Consider the following 25,919-nt stretch of genomic DNA (forward strand, 5'->3'; position numbering starts at 1 on the left):
AGACTGTGAAAGTGAGGGAAGGTGATTATAATGTGATTGTATTATGCATTCTGAAACGTGTGCCTCTGGGTGTGATGTTATGGGGACCGGCCGTCCGTCGGTGGCGGCTGGGCTTGTGGCTGTGTTTCTTTTGACATGAGGTAATGCAGTGAATGCGATGATGCCAGACGAACAAGCTTACCTGTCAGAGGCACAGCCATCACAGCATATGGTAGAGCCACTCAAAACAAACTCAATTAACATCTGAGCTAGGTGAGGAAGACGAGCGGCTGTGGGCTGGGAAGGGAAACCACACACACACACACACACACACATTAATAAAAATACACACATGCACCCACCCACCCACACACACCCCCACACTCTCTCTCTCTCAAACACACACACACATGCACCCCCCCACCCACCCACACCCCCACACACTCTCTCTCTCAAACACACACACACACACACACACACACATTAACAAAAATATACACATGCACCGACCCACACACACACACAGACATACATACAGAAGGAGAGCGAGAGAGTCAATGCACAATGCAAAACCTATTTCTCCCTATGTCATAACCACTATTTTGTATAGAAAATTGCTTTTGATTGTTTTCAGTTTTCCTGATTTTACACTGTGCTATCAAATAGGAAAGCCTAGAGCCTCCTACCATATTTGAAGTGGTCATAGTGGCTCTGCAAATAACCACTATCAGCAAAGAAGTTAACAGGGGGTGACAAGGCAATTGCGTCTCTCTGAATGCGATCGCCTGTCAACGTCTTCGACTAACAGCAGCATGGGGTGGTTGTTAAGTACTGTGTGTTGAAAAAAAAGAGATGAACCCACATGTGCCTTGTGTTTGAGTGAGGTTGTCATCAGTGCGGAGGAGTGTCACACCCCTTTTGCACCTGGTAGATCACATCCAGAGTGTTACTGGAAATATATGTATACAGCATACAACATCCAGAACCTAAAACAAATCTGCAAAGCCAAATGGTCAAAAATTCGCACTCAGAAGAGCCTGAACCTCATAAAGCACTACAATAGGTGCGCTGTCAGTGTAATCCCTGACATGAATAAATGTCAGCCTTATGTATTCTGGAATAATTTTCATTCTTTTTGTTAAAAAGACTTGACTTTGCTCAGTACAGGTCTATTAGGATAGAAGTATAACTGTATAAAACTGAAAAAGGAAGAACAATCCAATGTGAACACAAACACACACACACACACACACACAGAGGTACATATACTGTATACTCAAATATTGTACATACAGTTTCATGTCTGCTGTCTTGTGCTACACACTTATCATACTTACCATACCACTTATCTAAGCAGGAAACATATTTATCTGTTTTATCTGCTATTTCTCTCATGAATACACTTTATTCTAAACAAATGAAAAAAGTATTACTGAATCAAATGTAGGTTTCGATATGCAATGTTTTGTAGAAATCTTTTTTTTTTTTTTTTTTTGCACAGTTGGTAAAAAGCACATTTAAACAAACAGCAGTGAAGAGACAGATAAGGCGAAGGCTAATGCGGAAAAAAAAGTTTAAAGTTCTCATATGGAGAAGTTATCAGAGCGGAGCTCGCTCTCTGCTTCAGCGAGCATGGATCGCAAGGTTCAGGCGACAAGTTTCCAGCGGACTGTCTATGCATCACGATGCTGTGAATCTGCGTTTGTGGGTCAAAGCCAAATGTTTGATAGTTGTTCTTCAAAGCCAAATGTTGGATAGTTATGCTTCGTAATCAAATGTTGGATGTGAATGCTTCATAATTACATCGGATAATTCTCAGTCAAATACTGGACAATGTCTCAACTGTTTTGAACGGTAACACAGCGTGATTTGCCATGCTGAAATACTATTGTTTATTTGCCGTATTCCTCTTCTTTAATGAACCAATCATTGATCAACTATTGCTGATAATCTTGCTAACAATAAACATTTATAAAACAACTTCTTTCTTTGTTTAATGCAAAAACGCCTCCCAATGGTGTCTCCAGATACTTTTAGCAACAAATTTAGGGAAGGCATGACCTGCACGGTAAAGGTGAATAGCAATCTACCATTTAATAGCAAACACAACAAATAACCAAGGATTGCTTCACAAGAATATTCAATTCGCGCAGATGCATTCTGGGAATTGTATTTCTCATTCACTGTTACCCGCCTATATTTTAAGTGGGGGTTTACGCACTGTAGCTAAGTATCCTATGGAGTGCGCTGGCAGAAATGTAACTTCCGTTGCACTGAAGAACAACGTTAACATGCAGGTTAAGGGACAGACTCTGTCAGGAGATATTACGTTCCATAGAACAAAAAAATAACATGAGTTTTTAAAGATGCAATACTGAACGTGGAATTTAGAAATTGCTTATTTTTCAAACCCATGTTTGTTTGCAATGTTCTCCACTTGCACCAGCATTAACTGTTGTTACTAACCTTGATGGCCCTGGCACAACACTATTACAGGTCATTTGGAACAAAACAAAGAAGCCCAAAGCCAAACAAATGGGACAGACTGACTAGAAAAAGCTTGAAACCGTATCAAGACTGAAAAGGTCAAAGTCTCCTTCCCATCAGTCATGCCTCTATCAGATGATAGTCATGTTTTTTAAGCACAACCTTATAGCTTTGTCCCTAAAATAACCACCTATTGGATTTTAATTGCCTCCAACATAAACTGGCAATCATACCAGGTGAGACTAACCTGTGGTCCTGACTGCACTGTTATTGATTTTCCCTCAAGCATCAAATTAAAGTAGATTGGACCTTTTTATCACATAATGATGGGCTTTGTGGGTAAACTGTAAAGTAATACCCATCAATTTTTATTCATTTTAAACTTCAGCCGAGTATATGTCACATGATTTCTCATGTGCATTGATTTCTGTATGTTTTCATTGGTATGGAGAACTGTGAGTGCCAGGCATTTGAAGCCTGTTGGCGTACCCAGAGAGTTTGTCTGAAAAAGCAGTCACCACACTGTTATTATTGTATATTAACATACAGTGTCACTGCCAGACAAAAATTACGTTAAGTGTTTCCAGGAACAATTTCAAGCATTAAAGAATGAAACACAGAGGAACAGTTTGCTTGGAAAAGCGTTACAAAGTACACACAGGGTAGCACACTGGATAGATGGACTTCACAAGGTCGGTTTATGAGTTCTTAGTACATCCAACTATAAAACATCCCTGGCTTTTAGATGCTGGCATGCAGGTATTTTCACTTTCTTCACAAATCTATTTCAGTTTAATTATGTTGTGGCATTTATTTCATGTTTAAGATGCTGATGTTCCAGTTATTTTTTTCCTCCCCACAGGAGAACATTCATTCCTCTGCCTGAGGCAAACCCTTTCTAAAGTAATATGACTAAACTTGCTGTAGCCTGGAGGTCTGTCGCTGATGGAATGTTATTAAACAAGGACCAAGGATTGCCAGCATTGTCCCATTCTGATTTCCCCAGAGTGACAGTGGAAGGAGTCATCATTCAGTTTGGATTTTGGCCATGCCGAATGCAAAGACCACAAATCTGAGTTATGCTGTATACTTCTATGCACTTACAAATAGCCAATCTCAAAACCGGGCTTCCAAAATACAGGTATGTGCATATCAGTGTATGTCATTTGCACAAGAGTTAAACCGCAGCATTATTAAATTTACTGTGTTTGTGTATGCTAACCCTAGCCCTAAATGGATTACAGCTGCAGATCTAAATAATGTGTGTTTAATTGTTTCTTGGTTTTGCATCATCCAGTATAATTGAATTAGTATGTTATTTATATCAATAACACAATTCCTCTCAGAGGCTTTGGGTTTGCATGCCATGTGTCCATTCTGTCAAAACATTTTTTTTATATTTTTTTCTTTCATTCCAACAGTGTTTATTTATTTGTTTTATATTCCTTTCAAAACTAATAACACTTGAAATAATATTTAAATAGTTGCAAAGAAAACAAGTTTTTGCCAGATGGAAAATGTTGTACAAAAAATACAATATGAATGTTTTTTGGAAGGGGACATGGCCCCTGTGGTGTGTTCTTAAAATTAATTAATTTCATCGTAACATTGGTACTACCTGTTTAAACTGGATTAAACTGGTTTATAATTTAGGTTGAATAAACTACACAACGTTTACTTGAAAATAGGTGATAAGCTGTAGTACATGCCTAAGACCTTAAAAGTAATGCCCTGCAGTTAAGATAATGGAAAATGAGTGTCTTTTTTTTCCAAATTTATTTAAAGCTCCTTGAGGCCGGTCCAGGTGTTCACAATGATTCCTCTCTTGGAAAAATTCCCTTGTGTAACAAATAAACACATAGTGGTTTTAACATTAACTTTAATATTTTATAATTGCAACACTCATTCCAGGAAATAGAAAGATATGTTTTTAAACATACAGACACACAGACAGACAGACACACACACACACACACAATACACATATATACAGTATGTTACAGGTTCAGAGAAAATATTGAAAAAACAGCACTGTTTTTAAGGGCACTATGGGCTACTCTCTGAAGAAAAAAAAAAAACATGGCCACATAACATTTAGTTTACCATATATGCCTTTGTGATTCTCAATTAAAATAAATATAAACCAAGTTCAAATCCGTATTTTGAAGTGTAGGGAATACTTCATAGGGAAAGAATGCAGTTGAACATGTTAAGTATATTGTTAAAACTAGGTTGATACATAACAGTTTGGTAGAACCATACAGTTTTGCTGTGTTTTAGTTTCTCATAGGACATATGTAGCTGTTCTTTGATATGCTTAATCAGCCAGAGAATTCAGCACGGATCAAGTCAAAACAAAAGAAGTGAGTTGCTTCTTTGTCATGTTAATATTCCTTCAAAATGTGCTGGCTGAAGTTGGGAGAATCATGTCAAGGACAAAAAAAAAAACAAAACAAAACAAAAAAAAAAAACCACATCATTTTGTAACATCAGTTACACAACAAAAACAAACGAAAACCGACAGAACTGAGTTTTCACTTTCAACAGCCAGCTTGCCATTTGTCTCACTGTGTGACTGTACAGTTACTTTTTTTTACAAAAAAGGGATTTTTTTGGTGGACATTTATATAGAGAGAGTAACATATAGCATGTTATAATACTGTAATATATAGTAAAATATATGACGGTGACTTTCCATAATGACAATCATGTCAATAAGTATGACACCATGCAAGCCAGCTGTGAAAAATAGACAGGCGCATGGATTGCCCTTTAGACTGTTTAAACAATGTGCTTGACGTGTCTTTTAGGCACACGATTACAGAGTTGTCGTAAGGACACTGCTGCTGTGACTGTGGCTTCTGTCTGAGGTGTCCTGGTTTGACTGTCAGGTAGGCCAAAAGACAATGAATGCTCCGAATGATTCTCTCTGTAGAAACATGCATACATGTGTATGTATGGTGTTAAGAGGGCATTTCCTTTTGACTGAACACAGTAAATACCTACAGCAAATGCCATAACATTGCTAACAGAGCTGGCAAGTAACACCTGATATGTAAGCACATTTAAATAACACTGGCATACACACTTACGCATTGTCAGTTCAAAGTGATATTAACTTACTGAGTAGTTAAAGGTTCTTTGTAGACTGCTTAAAACTTGCATAAACAGGTTAACCTTGATCTGACGATTCATGACCAGCCATCCGATGAGAAAACAAATGACGGTTTGCACCTGTTGGCTAACCTGTTTACCTTTCCGCAGACTGATATAGGTATATTTTTATGCTAACCGGCAGCTGAAAGATTTCATTGGACAGCGTATGTCTGCACTGCTGTGTATATATACATACAGTATAAGTCACAGATACATTGGTGGACCTGTTCTCCCTCTGCCAGGTGAAAATGAGGCTCCTTGTTTTGGCGTTGGCCCTTGGGCTGAGTCTTGCTCAACACAATCCACATATGAAAAGCGGCAGGACCTCCATTGTCCACTTGTTTGAGTGGCGCTGGGCTGACATTGCCTTGGAGTGTGAGCGGTACTTGGCGCCAAATGGTTTTGGCGGGGTTCAGGTATGTGGCTCTTTCAGTTATTCCTGAGTGTAGCATCTAGAAGGAGCAGAACTGTTGTGGTCAAAACAAGGACAGGAGAAAACAAAGGACATTTTGGAAATTTTGCGCAGGTACAATGAAGGTGAATGAAAATTTTTTGTCTTCAAATTTGTTAGAAGAATTTAAGCAGATGCATTCTGCAACCACTGAACATATTGTGCAAGACAACAAAATAACACTTGCTTACATTTTTTATACAAAGGGCAAATATTTAAGGAGCTCAAGAATTCTGGAGATATCCATGATTTAGTCTGGTGTCTGAGGCCGCTGTATAAGGGCATAGGTGATACAACAATCTGGAAAACAGATTTATGGTAACTGTCTTCAAAAATGTTTAATTTGTACAATCTGATTAAAAAGCACACATGTTTAAGGCTGTTCTTGATTCTGATGTAATGGTTGCTATGGCTACAGTACCCTTGACAGGTTTATTTGTTGTGGCAGATCTCTCCTCCCAGTGAGAGCATTGTCCTGACCAATCCCTGGAGACCATGGTGGGAGAGGTATCAACCAATTAGCTACAACCTCTGCTCTCGATCAGGAACTGAAAAGGAGCTGAGAGACATGATTGCCAGATGCAACAAAGTTGGGGTAAAATATGCCTAAAGCACATTTCTGCTTCACAATTTAATAACTGAGCCTTTTATCAGTAAAACATTTTGATGTGTTGCAGAAACCAGGGGAGACAGAAAGCAGATTATTTAGATAAGACTTCATTAATTGGAGTGGAGATGCCATTAAAGCAGTCAGAAACCTTGCAACATTGTTCAACAGAATGGTCCTACTCTCTGCAGACACCTAGAGTTACATAAGTTCTATTGGCGTGGTTTTCAATGTCATTTTCTCATTACACAAATACTTTCAGGATTTTTAGTTGCCCTATAAAAACATTTATTTACAGTTACAATGCATTGTATATGGCAACTACCTGCATTATCAGTCACCCTAAATGAGCACATTTAGTATGCTAGTATGTGTAACGTATCTGCTGTGTGGGATGAACATTTGATTCATATAAAAGCTTTTATTAATATACATGTGAATATACATTCGTGATGAATGTATTGAGTGCATTGCTTCTGGTACAGTATGAGTGGTGAGAAATGCAATTAGATAAGCAAGTGTAATCAATGCATGTGGGTTTATCAGGCCTTAGACCTCCCGTGGTCATTCAACTGCTGTGATATACGATAATGTTGTGTTCTGTTTACCAGAAGACTTGCTGTACATAGCTTACAGTTTTACTATATGAGAATGAATATATTTACCAAAGCAATTAAAGAGTTTAGCGCCTGGCTGACGGGTCTAATAGCAGTGCCCTGATTGGTAATTGGACCCACAACCTTTAGGGCCGCAGGATCCGCCCTTCAACCAGCAACACATGCCAACGAATCCTCTCCCTTTGCAGGTCAACATCTACGTCGATGCGGTCATCAACCACATGTGCGGGGCGACCGGCGGGGAGGGAAAGCACTCGTCCTGCGGCACATACTTCAACGCCAACAAAAAGGACTTCCCCTCGGTGCCATACTCCTCCTGGGACTTCAACGATGGCAAATGCGGAACCGCCAGCGGGGACATTGAGAACTACAATGACATTTTCCAGGTGCAGACACAAGGAAATGCTTTGCTCCTCTGAGTGCTCTACATTTTCTTCTATGAAAAAAAGGGATGAATTTTAAAATGTGTGCAGTAACCTTTGGATAAATCTAAAACAGGCTGCCACCTTTATATGCACAATTTTAAACAGATCTTGAAACATATATTGTAAAAAGTATTATACATTTATAGTAAAAAGTATTATACAATAAATGTGTAACTTAATTCAAAGTAAATACCTAAATTAAATACCTAATTAATATCTACCTATCTACCTATCTATCTATCTGTTATCTCTCTCTCTCTCTCTCTCTATATATATATATATATATATAAAACACATGAACACTGTACATTTTAAAAAATATGAAGATTGCATTCTTCTGAACATTACATTAAGCCGTATATTTCTAGCAGTAGTGCTTTTAAATGATTACAGTAAATTTGTATGTATCTGACTGCTGACGATTAGAGCAGTCATGGTGTGAAGAGATAAAAGAGCAAAAACAGTAGAAACAAATAAGTCTCATCTGAAGCAACAGCAACTCGTAGGTGAGTCAGGTATGTCACCCATGGCGCTCCCACACCCGCAGGTGCGTGACTGCCGGCTCGTGAGCCTCCTGGACCTGAACCTGCAGAAGGACTACGTCCGCGGTAAGGTGGCCAACTACATGAACGCACTGATCGACATGGGCGTGGCCGGCTTCAGGGTGGACGCCTGCAAGCACATGTGGCCTGGAGACCTGCAGGCTGTCTTTGGTCGCCTGCACAACCTCAACACTAGCTGGTTTTCACCCGGATCCAAGCCTTTCATCTTCCAGGAGGTGCGCTCCCTGCTCAGGCTTGGGATCTTTGACGGGGGGGTGTCCGGACGTGCGGGGGTGGGCGGGGGGGACAGAGAAGTGCAGGTCACTCATTTGGCTGTTGCACTTGCCTGCTAGGTCATCGACCTTGGGGGGGAGGCAATTAAAGCCAGCGAGTACTATGGGCTGGGCCGGGTCACTGAGTTCAAGTACGGCGCCAAACTGGGCACGGTCATCCGCAAGTGGCACGGCGAAAAGATGGCATACCTGAAGTAAGACTCACCGAAATGCAGGCACACAATGAGGAAACACAGAGATATATACGCACATGCACACTAACACAAACATGCACCCTAGACTGTGTAATGGCAAGGTGAAATGATGGCCTATCTGAAGTAAGACACATCCAAATACAGGCACACGATGAGGAAAATCAGAGATATATTATCACTCACACACACATTATATTATCACTCACACACACATTATATTTATACACATTTATACACATTATCACAAACAAGTACATGCACAGGTATACACGCACACACACACACATACACACAACTACACACAAACACACCACCCGATAGAGTGTGTAATGGTGCTGTGACACACCAAACCTTTCAAAGCTGGAAAACATTTGTGATCTGTTTGTACCGAGAGATTAAACAAAGGGCTTGGATTCATTTGTTTGATTGTTATATATTTATTATCTGAGTGTGCAGGTGTGAACTGTCAGCAAGAGAGTGTATGTGTATGGGTGCAAGTGTACTTGTGTCTGTGCAAATGATTGTACATTTGTGTGTATGTGTGTGCGCATGTGTATGTGCATGTGCTGGTGTGTGATCAGCATAACTGTTGAATGATTGTGTATGTGTGCTTGTATCTATGTGCTTGCATATGTGTGTGTGCATATCTGTTAATGTGTGTGTGTGTGTGTCTATGTGTAGATACTGATGTGCTCACATTGGAAAGTACAGGAACAGATTCAGCCTGACTGTCATTTCAGGAACTGGGGGGAGGGCTGGGGGTTCATGCCCTCAGACAAAGCCGTGGTGTTCGTGGACAACCATGACAACCAGAGGGGCCACGGGGCGGGAGGCGGCTCCATCATCACCTTCTGGGACCCCAGGTACGCACCGTCACTGTGATGACTCAGCGTGCCTCACAGAAGCCAGTGTTTTGAGTCATTTGTCATTTTTTACCACTTCTCTTTTCTGCAGGATTTATAAAATGGCTACAGGATTCACGCTGGCTCACCCCTACGGAGTGACGAGAGTGATGTCCAGTTTCCGCTGGAATCGTCACATTGTGGATGGAAAGGTGACATGTGACAGTACAGTTGGTTGATATAACTCAGTCAGCCAACCAATGAATCAGACTGAACATAGTGTTTCACAGAAGAGCATTTTACACAAAAGGAATGCCACATTCTAGGTAGTGCATTGCATGAATGGAATGGAAAAAAAACAAAAAACAAACAAATCATGTAGAATGACAACCAACCAAACCAAAAAACAATAGGATACACACAGGACAAATGTGTAGGTACAGACATATCCACTTAGTTTAAAGTCAATTCTGAGATGTTGTGAGGACACACCGAATTTGTCCTCTGGTCACAAAGACACACTGCCTCTGACTGATGCAAGTCATTCATTGGTGCTTTCCTCACACGCTACCCCCACCCCCAACCCCCACCCTGCCTTGAACATTTGACACCTGCTGTCACTCAGGACCAGAATGACTGGATGGGACCTCCGAGTTACCCCGACGGCTCCACAAAGCCCGTCCCCATCAACCCAGACACCACCTGTGGTGACGGCTGGGTGTGCGAGCACAGGTGGCGCCAGATCAGGTGAGCGTTCCGTCCGCTGGCCCCCTGCAGCTGAGTGCGGATTGATATTTAACGCCTCACACGGCACTGTTGCGGTTCCTCACGTAGAAGGTGCCCACAAGCTGAGATCGTTTTTGGTTCCTCCCTCCACAGAAACATGGTCATCTTCCGCAATGTGGTCAGTGGGCAGCCGTTCTCCAACTGGTGGGACAACGGGAGCAACCAGATCGCCTTCGGCCGCGGAAACCGTGGGTTCATTGTCATCAATAATGATGACTGGTAAGGAAGCATGCGCAGCCAGGCAAATGATTAAAGCTCTATCATAAAAATTCAGGCATGACACAGAAACATAAACACATTTATAAGCAGGAGAGTTTTAGGGAGGAGAAATGATTATACAAGGATTCTCTTGTGAAAAAAATACAAAACTCTGGCAAAATATTAATTCATTTATATTATTGTATTCTATAGCATCAATTATATGCATATGGTTACTGTAAACATAAAATTGCTCAAGTTATGAGTGAACTTTAAAATACACTTGCAAGAATTTGGGGATAACCAATATATGACATTTTCTATGCTGTATTTTGGCAAATTCCTTTTTTCTCATATTTTTCACATATTTTGCAGTATATTGACATAGAGTACTGTTTAGTTGAATTTCTTACCAGCTGACAGTAACAGTGATGTCACTTCCATGCACAACAGGACCCTTGATGTGACACTGGACACCGGTTTGCCTGGTGGAACATACTGTGATGTCATCTCCGGAGATAAGAATGGGAACCGCTGCACTGGCAAGCAGGTCACTGTAGGGGGCGACAGGCGGGCTCACTTCAGGATCAGCAACGTGGATGAGGATCCATTTGTGGCCATTCATGCTGACTCCAAACTCTGAATGTGTAAAATTGCAGCATCATTAAAAGACGAGAACTGAAAAGTCTCATGCATCATTTGTCTTATATAAAAAAACTGCTCTTGTTTCGTAATTACCCTAGAATGAAATGTAATGTAATGTAATACTTTTATTTCTAAGCACAAATCTTTGCCATTGCACCCAATAATTACATTACATTACAATACATAACACGTATGACATTAATACATAAGAAAATTGTTTTAGACGAGTCACGACCAATCACGGTAAAATGATGTTTTGCTGGTTCTAAGGACCCAAAAAGTATATTGATTTAAAAATCAAATATCTCATAATTAATTAATTTGACAGTTAAATACTGGCGTGGATTAAAAAAAAAAAGAATTAGCATCTTACTATGGTCACCATATCAATTTAATAAACACTTTGTCTCATTATCTTGCTAACTAGCTACCGTTTCTTTTCTACCTGTTATATCTAGCAAGCTGGCATATTGTTTATAAGTGAAAATTCATGTATGCCATACAGCATAGGAACACATATGTCATAATGCAGTGTTTCTCTGATGATTTCCTTGTCAAACTTGTCTATGTGGTTAGCTCCAGCTGGATGAAATTAGTCAAGCTTCACTGAGATATTACACATTGTAACACTTTGTACAGGCCTAGTTAAAAACACCTGCGAGTAATTTATTAGCTCTCAAACTAGCTGGAAGGCAATTGATAGATACACATGTAATTTGCTAGTCTATTCCTATTTAAGAGCAACGTAGCATCACCGTGAATGTTTGCGTACTTTAAAATGTGTCAGTCACGCAATTTGAAACGTGTATTTTACTTCTAATAGCCACACAATCAAATTAATGCCGCCCTTGAGCACACACAACTCATGACCTGATGCTGCTCAGACAACAAGGACTTTGAAACAGACATGGCGACGATTATTCAACGGCATATGATATTTCAACCAACAGATATGTAATTTTAAGATAGCTACCGTGTACCAGCAACCATGCTGCTGAGTTAATGTCTTATTCACTTTTTAGGAGGCAGTAATCTTTTGGGATTCTTAAACAATAATTATTCAATCATTTGTATATTTTCATTTCTAAAAATAGCTGTTGTGAGTTTTAGTAGTACAATAAGTTCGCAAAAAGGGTTACCTAACTAACATGCAATAACAGATGTGTAGGCTATTAGAAGAAAAAGAATACAGCACTCCCCTGGATCCCGAATGCTGACAACCATGGAAGCAAGTGCGGGTGACTGCTAGGTTTGTTAGAACTAGAAGAAGTCAGGCAAATGTAGTACGATCGTTGCTTTGACGAGAGGCATGAAATACGTGCCCAGGTCACAAATTTTACCACTTCTAAAGCACAAATATGTGCCAATTCTGTCCTGTGCCTGTTCATAAAAATGGAAGCCATGACCCTATTCTGCATATTTTATGCATTGCAAATGTACATATTTCATGAAGTTGTCCTAATGAATTACACTTCATATCAAACCCAAGTAAGTCATCTTAATTATTTATTCTTAATATCCATGATAAGGATTATTCCTCATGCCATCACTATGCCAAAGCCAGAGGCTTCCACTAATGTAACTTTGCTCTCATAGAATCTCGCTGATGTAGCAAACGCTGGAGAGCCTCGGCTCTGAAAGGCCTTTTAAATTCTCACAATTTAACCTACTAAAAGAAGTGTTGATGCAGTGCGTTCAGTCTTCTTTCTTTCATAAAGAAATAGCCATTATTAACCTCAGATTGCTGTCTGCCACGTCAGGTTCGAGTGCCACAGCAGTAGCTATTCAGGAGCTGTCAAGGCTCAAGCACAAAAAATCCTAAACATTGGATTTATTCAGGAGACATTTTTCATTCATCTTTGATTATTGCTGTTTTCTATAATATGAATATGTTCCACTTATACTCAATACTTTCTGAAGCACGTTTGCTGTAAATGCCTTGCTCAAGAGCAGAATTTCTGTTCACAGGGCCAGCTCAGAGCACAAAATTTTTGCTATCATATTCTCAATTTAATCAATACCTCGACTATGTCATTTTTTTAAGTTACCACAAGGAATTTTATGATTAGTACAACTGCGGAAATCAACCTGCAAGCTCTGTGGAATTCAATGCACAGCTGTGGTAATCATTACCAGATCCAGTATCATGACCCCACAATGAGACCCAACATTTCAGCAGCGAACCTTCACTCTTACTTAAAGGATGAACTCATTTGTCTATGAAGCACTGCCGAAATGCCGAGAATTCGAAATGACAAAAGTTGGGAAGAAAGCTGGGGGAAAGGAATCCGCAAATCACTTTTAATTTCACCATCCATTCACCTAAATCGTGGGCGCATTAGTTATGAGCGAGGGTTTTGCCCGGACTTAAAGGCTTTGGCGGAGCCCGGACGCTTTATGGAATGACTGATGAGTGAAATTGCCTTTAAACTCTTTGCGCAAACTTTAAAGCCCTTTGTCTACCTTTCAACCGCATTCTCCGCTTCAACTGCAGGATTGTAAATACAAGGGGAAAAACAGGTCACAGGGCCAATAAGTTTGGGTTGTGGATAGGCGCCTGACAGGGACGTTGTAGGATTTTTTCCATTTATATTAGCCTGGAAATCAATAAGACAACCAACCCCTGGAGCGCTCACACAGACTCATCTACCAGCTAGCAGGTAATTGCCTAAATTGATATAATCCCTGCAGTTTCCTTGGTGTGACGAAGATAATATCAAATGAATCATATGATTCACTGTTGAGCCGACCAAAGCTATTTGATATTAATCCTTAAATAAAGATCAATAAAGGGAATAGTTTTCTTAACCTTGAGCTATATTTCCCGAGAGAAGGCCTATTAAATTCATTGGCTGTGGGGTGCCCGAGCGGGATTAAATATTAAAATATTAAAATAGATGAGGTGTGACACAGAATGATGAGGAACAGCACTCTAGCCTATGTCTGTTTTAACGTTAACCTTTAATTGGACTAGTGACATGGTTTTATAATTATGCACATTTGGGACTCATATGTATATATGAAATCCATAATGTAAAAGATTTACAGTAGTATATGCCAGAAAATGCATATGCTGGAGAATGCATTGTAATATTAACAATTAACAGTTTTTAGACATTTTCGTCAAGACATACAGAATTTTAAAAAAAGAATGTGTCTGATGTACACATTTTGTAATATACATTGTATTTCTTTACTGCTCGGTGATTATGATTAGATTATTCAATCTTGTTTGAGTATTTTCTGATATTTAGATTTTTAATATTATGAATAACAATCTATTATTTACTGGTGGGATCTTTATGACATCATTGCCCCGTTGCTGTACAAGGATTTAAAAAAAGCAAATGACTTATTTTCTGAAAAGTGTTAATAGTTACATTGACCAGTCACAAAACACATTCAAGTGCAACGTCTCATATATCATCACTATTCTCTCTCTCATTTTGTTCTTATCTCTTGGTTTCTGTCCTTCCAGAAGGAACATGTCGATACAGGTGTGTTACATCAGTCAGCTGTGTATGTTCAGAATGAAAGATTGCATAGCTTCTGGAGGTTGCTAAGTATGTGAGGCTGAGGGGAAACTGGTAGCCCTGGAAGTACATTGTTGACATTGAAATTCACATCCTGTATTTCTCTGGTTGCTGTTACCAGTGTGAAAGGTCACTGCAAACATCAAGGAAACATTAAGACCCAAGCACCGCAGAAACAGTTCAGACAAAGCTTTTGTGATTTGATTGCCAGTATCTCTGTCAACAGCCGATCAACAGTTATACAAATTTATCCCATGCAGAACTCATACAGAAATATTCTGCATCATTTTTAATTCATGTTATTCTTGTCACAGATCACTTTTTTTAAAATTCGGGATTCTCCCTAGTCATTGTGAAAGAGAGCTGGTACCTGTTCACGGTTGTAATTTGTTAAATGTTTTAAAACTTTAGGATCCCCAGTTGTCTTTCTTTTCAATTCACCATGTTAACAAATACCAGGTTTGGTCATTCAATGACATTTCAGCCTGGTTAATTGAAATTGTATGTGTAAACGTTATTGTCTGTGTCAGGTAGCCGGATATTGGCTAACGTGCTCCTGCTCCTCCTAATAGAAGGCTCGTTAAGTACAAGTGAGTGGGTGGAGAGCAGGGGCAACAACAGCTTGTCAACAGTTAAGTATTGTCTGTGGCTCTAGAAAAAAAAAAAAAAAATTCTGACCAGTATGAACACAGGTCTGAATCCCATACAGATAAAATAGCATTCATATAGGAGAGTATGTTTTATGTTTTGTGTTTATACAGCAAAGTGAGCTTCACAAAATCCTGTTCATTCTGTATCTTGCCAGTTCTCTGTATTATTTTTATGGTAAGTGTTAATTGTTATTTGAAATAATCATTTAATTAATTCGGAAATAATGTATTTCTGAAGCTCAAAGTAAACGCTGAGCTATCATGCTGTGCCCACTTGAACTTAACTGAGATCTCGTGCTGCTTTTTCGAGAGGTCCATTTATCTCCGGCAGACAGGCGGGACTATTAATGATCTAAGATGATCTCTGAAGGGAACAAGTCAAGCGGCACTGATGAACTGACAGCCTAGTACACTAACATCTATATGAAGTGTCTGTGGATATCAGGTATAATTACATCTCACTCGCTGGGGGTAAACTCACAGGCCTCTCCCTGATTGTTTATTCTGTGCTACATCATAAAGTGTTGCTTAAACGAAAGAGCAAAATCAATACCGGCTCCCCCGTATGCAGTTTTCATCGTATTTATTCATTTAATTATTTTTGTGAACCCGCAATTCCACCTTGTTGATTCCTAATGAAACATTCTCAGTTGTCACTGATCGCATACATGCATGTCTGTTTCTAACTCATCTTTGCTCTGTCTAAATGACAGAAGTGGTGGAATATAAGGATGTGTGCGCCTCTATCTCCGGTCTGTGGGTAGCTGGTGGGGGGGAGGGTTCCCTTTAACAATAGGGGGTGTAAGACACAAGTAAGAAAGACACAACGTATACTTTGTGTAATATTCCCCCCCACACCCCCAAGTTAAGGAAATGGGAACTTAATAAACTTACAGATGTTGACATCCCAGTGTATGTTTCATGGAAGAAAAATGGAAAACAAGAAGTTTTAAGTGAAGCAGGGATGGGAGTAAGATGTGCTCACTGGGAGTTATGCATGCGCCTATTTGCTCCATGTATGTTAAAATATGAATTTTTCAATGAAAATTTTTGATACATATCCACATACACAGCACACGTGTTGAAGTATTCATTATTTTCCACTATACTGCATGCTTAAAACAACATGATACATTTTACAGTATATTTTTCAATATATCTAAGCCTAATTGTACTTTTTACATCCATCATCATCAATAATGCATATGACTGGCAGTAATTTGTACATTTTCTCATATACGCAAAAATTTGGCAGATTTCACAGGTTACTTTTGAACCACACCTTGTCTTTAAATATGCTGAGCAGGCATGAGATGATCCATTTAGATGAACCCAGCCAGATCTGTTTTCACAAAGAGCAAGATCCTCTCGCTTGAACAGTTTGGTGACGGCAAAAACAAATTATCTGTTTTCTTATTCAAATGACACCCCAGTCTGATGTTAACACAGCAGGTCATTTTGATGGCGTGAATGGATAATTTTATCTGTCCTTTTATGAAAAGAAAAGAACATTTCATATCTAATTCCCTGGATGTAATAAAAGAACCTCAAGAATCAACTGCTTAGTTGGAGAGTAAAAGACATGTATGGCTTGCAGGAATATCCATGGGCATCCTCCTAACGAACAGTACACCATATACTGTTGTACCATATACTTCATCATGTTTTGGATTTTGCCTTTTAATGTGCTGCTTTTTCATCAGGAAGCATTTCATTTGTTATTTTAAATGTATTTTTGACAGACAAAAGAGACGAGCAAGAGAACTGTACACAATTTTTTATTTTTAACTGAATCACTTTGAGAGAATTTGAGGCCCTTTTGTCGTCCCACCTCCTTGGGGTCTGCGCTTTGAGCGGTCTGCACTTTGAGTTTGCCTGCAGGGAGTCGGACCCTGAAATGCCACCGTAGTGTCTCAGCATCATACCGTGGACACCCCCGATGCGCTGTAAAGGCACTGTGGCTTCGCTGTCTTCTCGACACTCTGAGGGAGGAATAAGGCCATTTCTGATCGTCTCATGGGTCCTCTTTTCGTGCGGTGGGGCGGTCGAAAGTGCCAGGAGTCGGCTTGCCTCGCGGTCAGTCACAGCGGGACACACGGTAATGACCTGCCAGAAAACACAGGCTTTATGCCAGCGCCAGCGCCTCAGATAGGGAATAATCCACAGGGGTGATACGACTTAATGAATTCCAACTCCAGCCGGTGTGCCCAAAGGCTCCTGATAATGCATAATCTATTTCCTTCCCCCATCAGCCCTGACAGAAATATATTCCCACAAAATGCTGGACGTGGATGGCTCACAGACTTAGTTACGGTTGTCAATGACAGACCGAGTCATAAGGGCTGGATAACGGTGTTTAGTCCATACCTTTTCCCTTGCATTCTTTGAATTCCATGGTAGATAGATTCAGGCTTGTAATTAAGAGTTAAAAGCGAAATATAAAGAATGGCCTTCAATATTGGCTGCGGTGTTGATTGCTCCTTGTAGATCCACAGTTGGTTTCACATTTTGAGGTGTTATACATTTTTTTTGCTATTTTCATTTTATCTTCCTTCTTGCAGGAACATGTAACACATAACTTACACAGAAATACATGTGTACGTTTTCTATAAGACACAAATGTCAGTTCCTGCACATCTCTATGGAGTGTTTTGTTTATTTAATTTGTTCACTTTCTCATTTCAAATTAAAAAAAAAAATCATTCTCATATTAACATGGTGTACTGGCTGCAAACTTCAACCTTATTAATTAGGTGCATTTCTGTTAGACACTATTTCCTCTGAAATGCAGATCCTTCTAAAGTGTGAGTAAAAAAGTTTTTTAAGTGTCAAGTTTTTTAAGTATAAGAGTAAGTGTCACAACACTTGTTAATCTGTAAATAAGGAGGAAACAAAATCAGACTAAAAGCAGTAACTCTTATATTCCTTGTTAAAAAGTAAGGATGAAGTGTAGATTGGGTAGATAACAGATACATTTGGTGTTTGGTGTTTAAGAAAGATAATTTCTTCGCATGCCAAACTGCCCGTTTGCAAAGTTTTGTGGATGTTACAATATGTTGTGAAAATGAATGGAAATGTTGCAATGTCTTGCGGAAATGAATGGAAATCCATTAGCTCTCTATCTCAGCTATCGCATCATAACATTCTTTTTTAAATTATAAAGTAAACTTCACAATGTGTTAAGAACATTGTGAAGAAACTATAAAAAAGATCATTGTGATACAGGAGACCTTGGTGTATGCGAATAAGTTTGAAAGAATAAATAAATAAGTTGTTTGCACGCTCATATGGCGTCTCCGCATGATCTCACCGGTGACAGGAAGAGGAGAAGAAAGCCTCGACAGAAAGCAGGGCGTCTAAGTGCATCCAGACCACCACGCCACCCTGTCATCTCTGAACTTTGAGGACAGCCCATGGCTTTCAACGAGGGGACACATCAGTTTCGCTCGAGCGCCACCGTGGCACTTGCCGTTTGGGTCGCGGGACGCAGACAGGGGACAGATTGTGAATGGGCACCCTGTCTGACCCCCTAGGAGAGAGAGCAAGAGTGACAGAGAGAGGGGAAAGGATAACAAAGAGCAGGGTAGAGAGCACTGCAGATATGGGGAGAGTATGTATATGTGAGTGAAGACAGAGATCAAGAGAGATTGTGAGAGACTGAGTGAATAAGGGAGAGGGAGAAAGAGAGAGGGAAACTAGAGAGGGGGAAGGAAGATGGATTGACAGTCACCAGGAGGGATGGAGAAAATAACACAGTGAGGGTGTGAGAAACTGAAAGTGAAGACAGGGAGAAGGAGCGAGAGTGGGTAGGAAAAGAGACAGGGAGGACAGAGTGGGACCAACAGAGCAAGGGAAAAAGGGAGATGTGAGAGAAAACAAAGGGGGGGACAGAGAGAGGGAAAGAGAGGGAGAGAAATGTAGAAAGAGCTACTCCAAGGTCAGGCCTGTGGACGGGGTGCACGGCGGTATGCGTGTTGGCCCATCGGAGGGAGCACCAGGTGAGGGAAGGCCGCCGAGGTGAGATCCAGCATGAGATTCCACTTTGTCGTCATGGCAACCATGCCCAGACGAATGGCTTGATCAAAAAAAAAAAAAAAAAGCATTTTCAAAAAAGGAAGAATAAGAGGTTGGCCGTGGGAATGGAGGGAGGGGGAGATGCACCGCGCTGGAGTCTTCTGACATTCTCCTCCCGCGTCCGCCTGAGAGGGGCTGTGATTTTAGACGGGCTCGACATATTGTGCCCAATGAATTATTTACCCCGTTCCGTCTCTCCCACCCCCGGCGAACCGAGGCGAATGCTGTACCTACCAATTAGATGCTTGCCTGTCACGGTGCTGGACCAGAGTTTTGTTCCGGTCATCCTCACCCGTACTTTCCAAGTCTGTCGTCAGTACTGTTCATTTTTGTGCTGAGTCAGGAGAATGGAGAGGGGCTCACTTGACCATATATAATGTGTGTGTGTGTGTGTGTGTGTGTGTGTGTGTGTGTGTGTGTATGTATTACTTTTACTTAGGGGTGTTACGATGACTTCAATTAGTAATTGAATTAACTGTAGTCATTAACATTGATAAACACTTGAACTATAGATGTGCATATGCAATTACAATTTTTATCAGGCATTACATCCATAAAATAATAAGCAAATCATGTCTGCAGCTGGAGAATAAAGGGCAAATAAATAGAGCAAGTAAACTCACAGTGTCCCCCTTATTATTTTGCAGCTATCTGGAGAATTACTTTCACCCCGTAAACTGTCTTCCCTCTCTGTATAAAGTCGTAGTCCCTCTGAAAATCCAAACCGTCGAGGTGCCCTGGAAAACGGTGATGAAGAACAGGGCAACGGGATGACCTGCCAGCTCCCCGCCACTTGGGGGCAGTGCTGAGCCATCAGCGGGAAGGATGCTGCGCCGATCCGGAAAAGCTCTGGCTCTATTATTTCGGGGTTACACATTTTTTTGAACTAGTGTTTGCCAATAATAATAAAAAATGGTGCTAGAAGTGAGGTCTCTTCGTTTCCTGGGCGTTTGCACGGCAAGAGGAGCTGTGGGGAGGCTGGATTACACCGCGCACGCACGGCTGCTACCATGCCAACCGAGTTCCGGAGAGAAGAAAACCGCCGCGTTCGGTCCTTAACACACCAACTGACAGCAGCTGCACTGGAGAGCCGGCGCTGGTTTGCCCTGAGGTGTAAGCAGGGGTGAACAGCATTCATGAAGAGGGAATGCATTCAATTATAGTTCACTGCAATAACAGGATGGCATCTAGATGCAGCGGTTAAGGAAGTGAGCATTTAACCTGTGGGTTGTGGGTTCAATACACACGTGGGACTACTGATGTTTCTTGAGCTTCAGTTAAACATCACTTTGTATAAATGGTATACATATATAAAGTATAATACAACACACCATTCAAAGATGATAGACAAAATTAAATGAATGCTGCTCAGGCAGTTATGTTGTTTGACATTTGGATAAATAAATTGGTTTTTGAACAAACGGAAGCAGCACTCCAGTGGAGTATTTTTTAGCTATATTTTTCATTTTATTTAACAGTAAAATGTGTCTAAATTCTGAGTGTTGTAGTAAAGTTTGGACATGGACATTCAGTAGATTTTTGCGTGTTTTAGTAGAGGACTAATTATAATTCAATTCAATTCGATTATAAATCTTACACAAATGACACGCCCCCAAAACTGTGTGCACATGCACAGTCACAGATAGTGTAAAATATAATGAATCAGACACTTTGAATTGGATGTTGTTCACAAATCAACAAGTTGACTTGTTTATTCTCAAGTGTCATTAATACATTATAGTACAATAAATGTCTTTAATAGTGTTTCTTTCGATAGAAACATGCCTTCTATGGGTGTTTTGAACAATGCATCAATACTGAGTCTGCCACCACAAAAATGCCACGTACATCTGCTATCTGAAAGAGGAGAAGCAGATGGAGCACAGTGAGATTTAACCTCCTATAGCAGGCTCCAGACAGCCACCAGTCACCACCTATGAAAAAATAAAAAGTTAAAAAATCAAATAAAAAAATACTCCACCCATATACTGTAGCTTGTTTACAGGCACCAGGTTGTCAACCTGTCTCCCCGACATCGGTTTCTGGGTAGCCAATAATAATCTTGACCCAGACACTGAAGGAGCGATCCTATCGATTTTTGTTAAGAATCATTCTTACACCCTTACCCCGCCGCTCCATCCCTTCACCCGCAGTCCCTCTGTCACAGATCTCTGGGAGCTGACACATGTGCCCTTTTTTAATTATTTTTTTAAAAGCGTGGCCCCCATTTCTGCCTATGGTGGCTGTGAATGATATTGGTGATAATCATGATTGCATGCATGCAGCTCCTTTCAGGTACCTTAAAGTGCTTTACAGTGAAAGAGGGAGAAAAAGGGGGCAGAGGGTTCATCTCAACAACCAACAACATGTGTCAGCCACCTGGGAGGTACACGGGAGCCATTTTTTTACCAGAACCTCCACTGGACATTGATGTTGACTCTTACATTTTGTCCCTTCTGTGACTGCAGACTGACCAATTGCATGTGGTTCCCCTGGCAGACTGCCATCAGTAGTGGTCTGCTACTGTAACTAATGTTGTTTAGGCTGTAAAAGTAGTGAATGCTCATGTTTTGTAATTTCAGAGGAATGATATTCCAACTTCATGATCGCTGTAAAATATTACTCAGGCACAAAAAAGAATCTCCACTTTTTCCCTCCAGGGGTGAACCCATTGTTGTCACAATGTATGGATCCAAATGATGTGAAACCTAAGGCCAAAACAAATTTCACTTAATAAAAATGACCAAAGAAAGGGGATGAAACATGCCCACTCCCGTGTCTTCCAGTCAAGATACTTCACAAATAATTGAATCATATGAATCATACTTTTGCAGGTCATATTTTTGCAATTCCTACAACTGCCAATAGGAGATTTTATTAGTTGCCCTCTGGTCAGATAATTTCCATATTGTAGGCCATAGTTCTCTCCAATTGATTGAACATGTGTTGAATTGACTTCTCCATGACTGGAAAATTGATATAAGGAAATATCTTTTTTTGTAACTGATCTGACATGACATTCATGTGTTGGGTTACTACACACAGGAAATTGTAATGAGAGGTCAGATTGTGAGATCCCCTGTGGCTATGTCACTTCTCAGCTGCATGCCTGGGGAGGCCAGTCTAATGAATCTGAAACGTCATCTGGACACATTCTCAGTGACCATGTGACATTCACAGTGTCCTCCATATTCGTTCAGCCTCCTGATAAAATCGGAACAAAATCATGATTTAACATGATGTATGTACTATGTGTGTACAATATGTACATATAATGTATATATAACAACATGTATTTACTGTATGTCTTTTTTGGGCTTAAAATGTAAGAAATGCTCATTTCTTCTAACAGCATTGCACAGAGCATAGTGATATTGATCACAAAAGATGAATTTCATTTCAGAAAACAACAGCCCCTCATTTTTAGGCCCAACCCCTTGGGACCTCTGTCAAGAAAAATAAGTTTAAAGGGCAGTATGGTGACTTCATGGTCCGAAGACCACGAGAGTGGTAACACTTGCAGCAGACAGTTGCCATAAGGTCTGGAGTTGGTTTCTACCTGACACTGCACTGCACCGAGATCAGATTCTGGCCTTCGCCTGCCCAATGTGACAAGACAAGTCAAGCACTCGGGTCTGTGCTTGTCAGCGTGATGTTGGCAAATTCTTATTTAGTCTCGTCAAACCCTGATTTGGCTTCACCCTCTCGGTGAATGCATTAATGGCCTTGATGCCCACCAAGGGAGGTTCTCTGAAAACCCCAAACTCAGGGGAGGTGGTTGGTTGTTGGTCGTTAGTATTCATCAAAAACCGTCAGAAGAGCCTGGCAGGGATTTCTGACCAAAATACTTTCCTGGGTTTATTTGTCAAAAATGCATGATTGTTATTATAATCACTTGCAGCAAGCATAAAACAAAATTAAATCTCTAATTAAATAAATGTAAAAAAAATAGCTGTAGGGTAAACTCCTGATCTTTTTTTACATAGAAATAACTTTGTGTGGATTCCTAATAACCCCAGTTTTTGTACTTGGAACACAATTTCCCCAGTATTACAGGGTCCTCATGGCACAACATTTGTCCTAAAATGTGCAGGACCAGGCACAAACTTAATCGGATGGCATGTTTTTGGCCTGGGCACAGGTCAAGGCCTTCCCCCTGGTGAAACCACCCGCATCTGGTCCCCAGGAGCGCATTATCGCCACCGGAGGCAGCACAATCTCTGCTAGGGGGGGACGTGCAAATTGAAATCGGGACACATGCGGCCGGCTCTCGAGCCGCACTCCTCTATTCACCCGGTCTCCGAAGCTCTAAACATTGGCGGGCTGGGACGTCCACGAAGGGCAATCAGATGCATTGGCAGGGGTGGCCGAGGGGCACAGGAAGATTTAATTTTCGCTCCGCAAGGACAGAAAGGGTAGTCATTGATGGATGAGAAGCACAGAGGGGTACAGCTAGCTCTGCTCGGTGGATGGGCAGGATTGAGCACCGTAGTCCTGAAATGTGGGCCCCCTCTCAGACAGGCCTCAACTCCACATCCTGGGGCCTGCCATAGAAAGCTAAACCTCATTATGCTCCCTCTGCTTCTCCTCGTTCAAACATCAGACGTACGCAGCATTTTTGCGATGGCAGATTCAGTATTGATGCATGGTTCACAACACCCATAGAAGGTTTGCTTCTATCAAAAGAAACACTTTTAATGATATTTGTTGCACTATAACGTATGACTGACATATTAACAAGTTAGCTTGATTTGTGAAAATCATCCAATTAAAAATATTTGATAAAACAACTATATTATAACTACTAAACAACTAAATTATATTTTACACATTCTGTGATTGTGCTTGTGTGCATAGTTTTGGAGGCGTGTCATTTGTGTAAGATATATAATAGAAATGGGTCATTTTGTCTTCACATAGCAAAGGTCTACTGAATGTCAATCTGAGCGGTCCAACCTTTATTATCACACTCAGAATTTAGACACATCTTTACTGCTAAATACCATGAAAAATATAGCTAAAAAATATTCCACTTCCATTTCTTCAAAAACAGATTTATTTATCCAAATGTCAGCAACATAACTGCCTGAGCTGCATTAATTTCTTTTTTGTCATCTTTGATAGGTATGTTACAAGATTAGGATATGGGGGACTTATCCTTCCATACATTCAATATTTCACTTGCCAAATTCCATCTGCATCAGCTGTTCACAGGATCTCTACCCCCCCCTCCCAGCTCTCCCCATTTTACCCTGGTTGTGATGGCCAAATGGGAAGTCATCAACCTTGATCTGTGGCCTAGTGTAATCACTTCGCCGAACTCCAAGCCAAAGATCAGTACCCCTGTGCCAACCACAAAACCAACACTTATGTTTTCATTGTATGGAAATTAGTATCTACTAAAATGGTATCCTGCATACGAAATTGTTCCTTTTCATTTGGGCTCACAATTTCTGCATGTCCATGATAAAGGTATTTTTGACTTTATTTGTTTTGGAAATGAATTTTTCTGATGTGGGTGATTATGATTGCATACTGCTATGCCTTACCAAATTACTTACTATGAGGGTATAATACATAAGCAGTAAAAATCCAAAATGCATGAGTGATATGCATGACAAGATACACAAACGTTCTTTATGTATGTATTACATAGTACAGTATATGTGTTCACACTGTAACAGATGATGTCTGCTGTGTCCCATTTCATTATTGTAAAAACAGGTGAATCATGTGGGGGAAAAAAGCACCTCCCCCCGTTTTCAGGTTGTCAGTCACGACACAGTAGTGCACGCTCATCCTGTGGCGTGAACCCCCCCACACACACACACTTCTTGCATGCAGTGTGTGGGTCACTGGCACCAGCAGTCTCCCACCAGCTCAACCCCCCTCCACTGGTTCTGGTCGGGTGATTTCACTCGCTTGGCTTAGCCATCCCTAACTATCACCGCTGCTGCCAGGAAGGAGGGGGTGTTGAGCTCTAGTGAGCGGGGGGGGGGGGGCAAAGAAATCAGGTATAAGCCGTCAGTGACCTGGGAAAATGCTGTGGCAATAAGCTGTTTGTTCTCATCTGAAAAGTATGTTTGTGTGTCGGGCTGTGCATGCGTGCATTCCATGTTGGTTAGGCCCTCCATGTTTTGCTTAGGTGACACCCAAGTGCTTCTATCCAACAGCCATCAGACTCTTGAATGGGTCAAATACGCAAATACACACCTCCCCAGCCTAGCCCATGCATACATTCACACATACACACCCACACCGCAACCAACTGTGCAATGGAATGGAACTGACATTGCATCAACATTGCACGTCCTACACTGCACTGATATCCTTTTTGCACATTTAGTGTGTATATCCTTTATTTATTTTTCTTACACTCTCGGACCTTTTTTATATATTTTCTTTCTTAAATTCTTGTGTTTTCTTACCTAATTGTACCT

General features: G+C 40.7%; 1 protein-coding gene across 1 annotated transcript; it reads left to right on the forward strand.

Annotated features, from left to right (window-relative positions):
* Positions 1-5,281: 5,281 nt before the first annotated feature.
* On the forward strand, positions 5,282-11,262 carry amy2a (amylase alpha 2A). The gene is made up of 11 exons (XM_036554019.1): positions 5,282-5,357; positions 5,865-6,038; positions 6,522-6,668; positions 7,486-7,683; positions 8,270-8,500; positions 8,618-8,751; positions 9,492-9,614; positions 9,706-9,805; positions 10,219-10,340; positions 10,473-10,598; positions 11,031-11,262. Exons 2-11 carry the CDS (start codon positions 5,871-5,873, stop codon positions 11,218-11,220), a joined length of 1,539 nt encoding a protein of 512 aa, XP_036409912.1. The 5' UTR covers positions 5,282-5,357; positions 5,865-5,870; the 3' UTR covers positions 11,221-11,262.
* Positions 11,263-25,919: the final 14,657 nt, after the last annotated feature.

This window comes from Megalops cyprinoides, chromosome 20 (genome assembly GCF_013368585.1).
Source record: "Megalops cyprinoides isolate fMegCyp1 chromosome 20, fMegCyp1.pri, whole genome shotgun sequence".
NCBI classification, from domain to species: domain Eukaryota; kingdom Metazoa; phylum Chordata; class Actinopteri; order Elopiformes; family Megalopidae; genus Megalops; species Megalops cyprinoides.

Excerpts from the sequence above, each read along its gene's own strand:
- amy2a (XM_036554019.1), top strand. The coding sequence starts at position 5,871 with ATGAGGCTCCTTGTTTTGGCGTTGGCCCTTGGGCTGAGTCTTGCTCAA. Across the intron at positions 9,615-9,705 it reads ATCACCTTCTGGGACCCCAG|GATTTATAAAATGGCTACAG; the intron begins GTACGCACCGTC and ends TCTTTTCTGCAG. Across the intron at positions 10,341-10,472 it reads CACAGGTGGCGCCAGATCAG|AAACATGGTCATCTTCCGCA; the intron begins GTGAGCGTTCCG and ends CTCCCTCCACAG.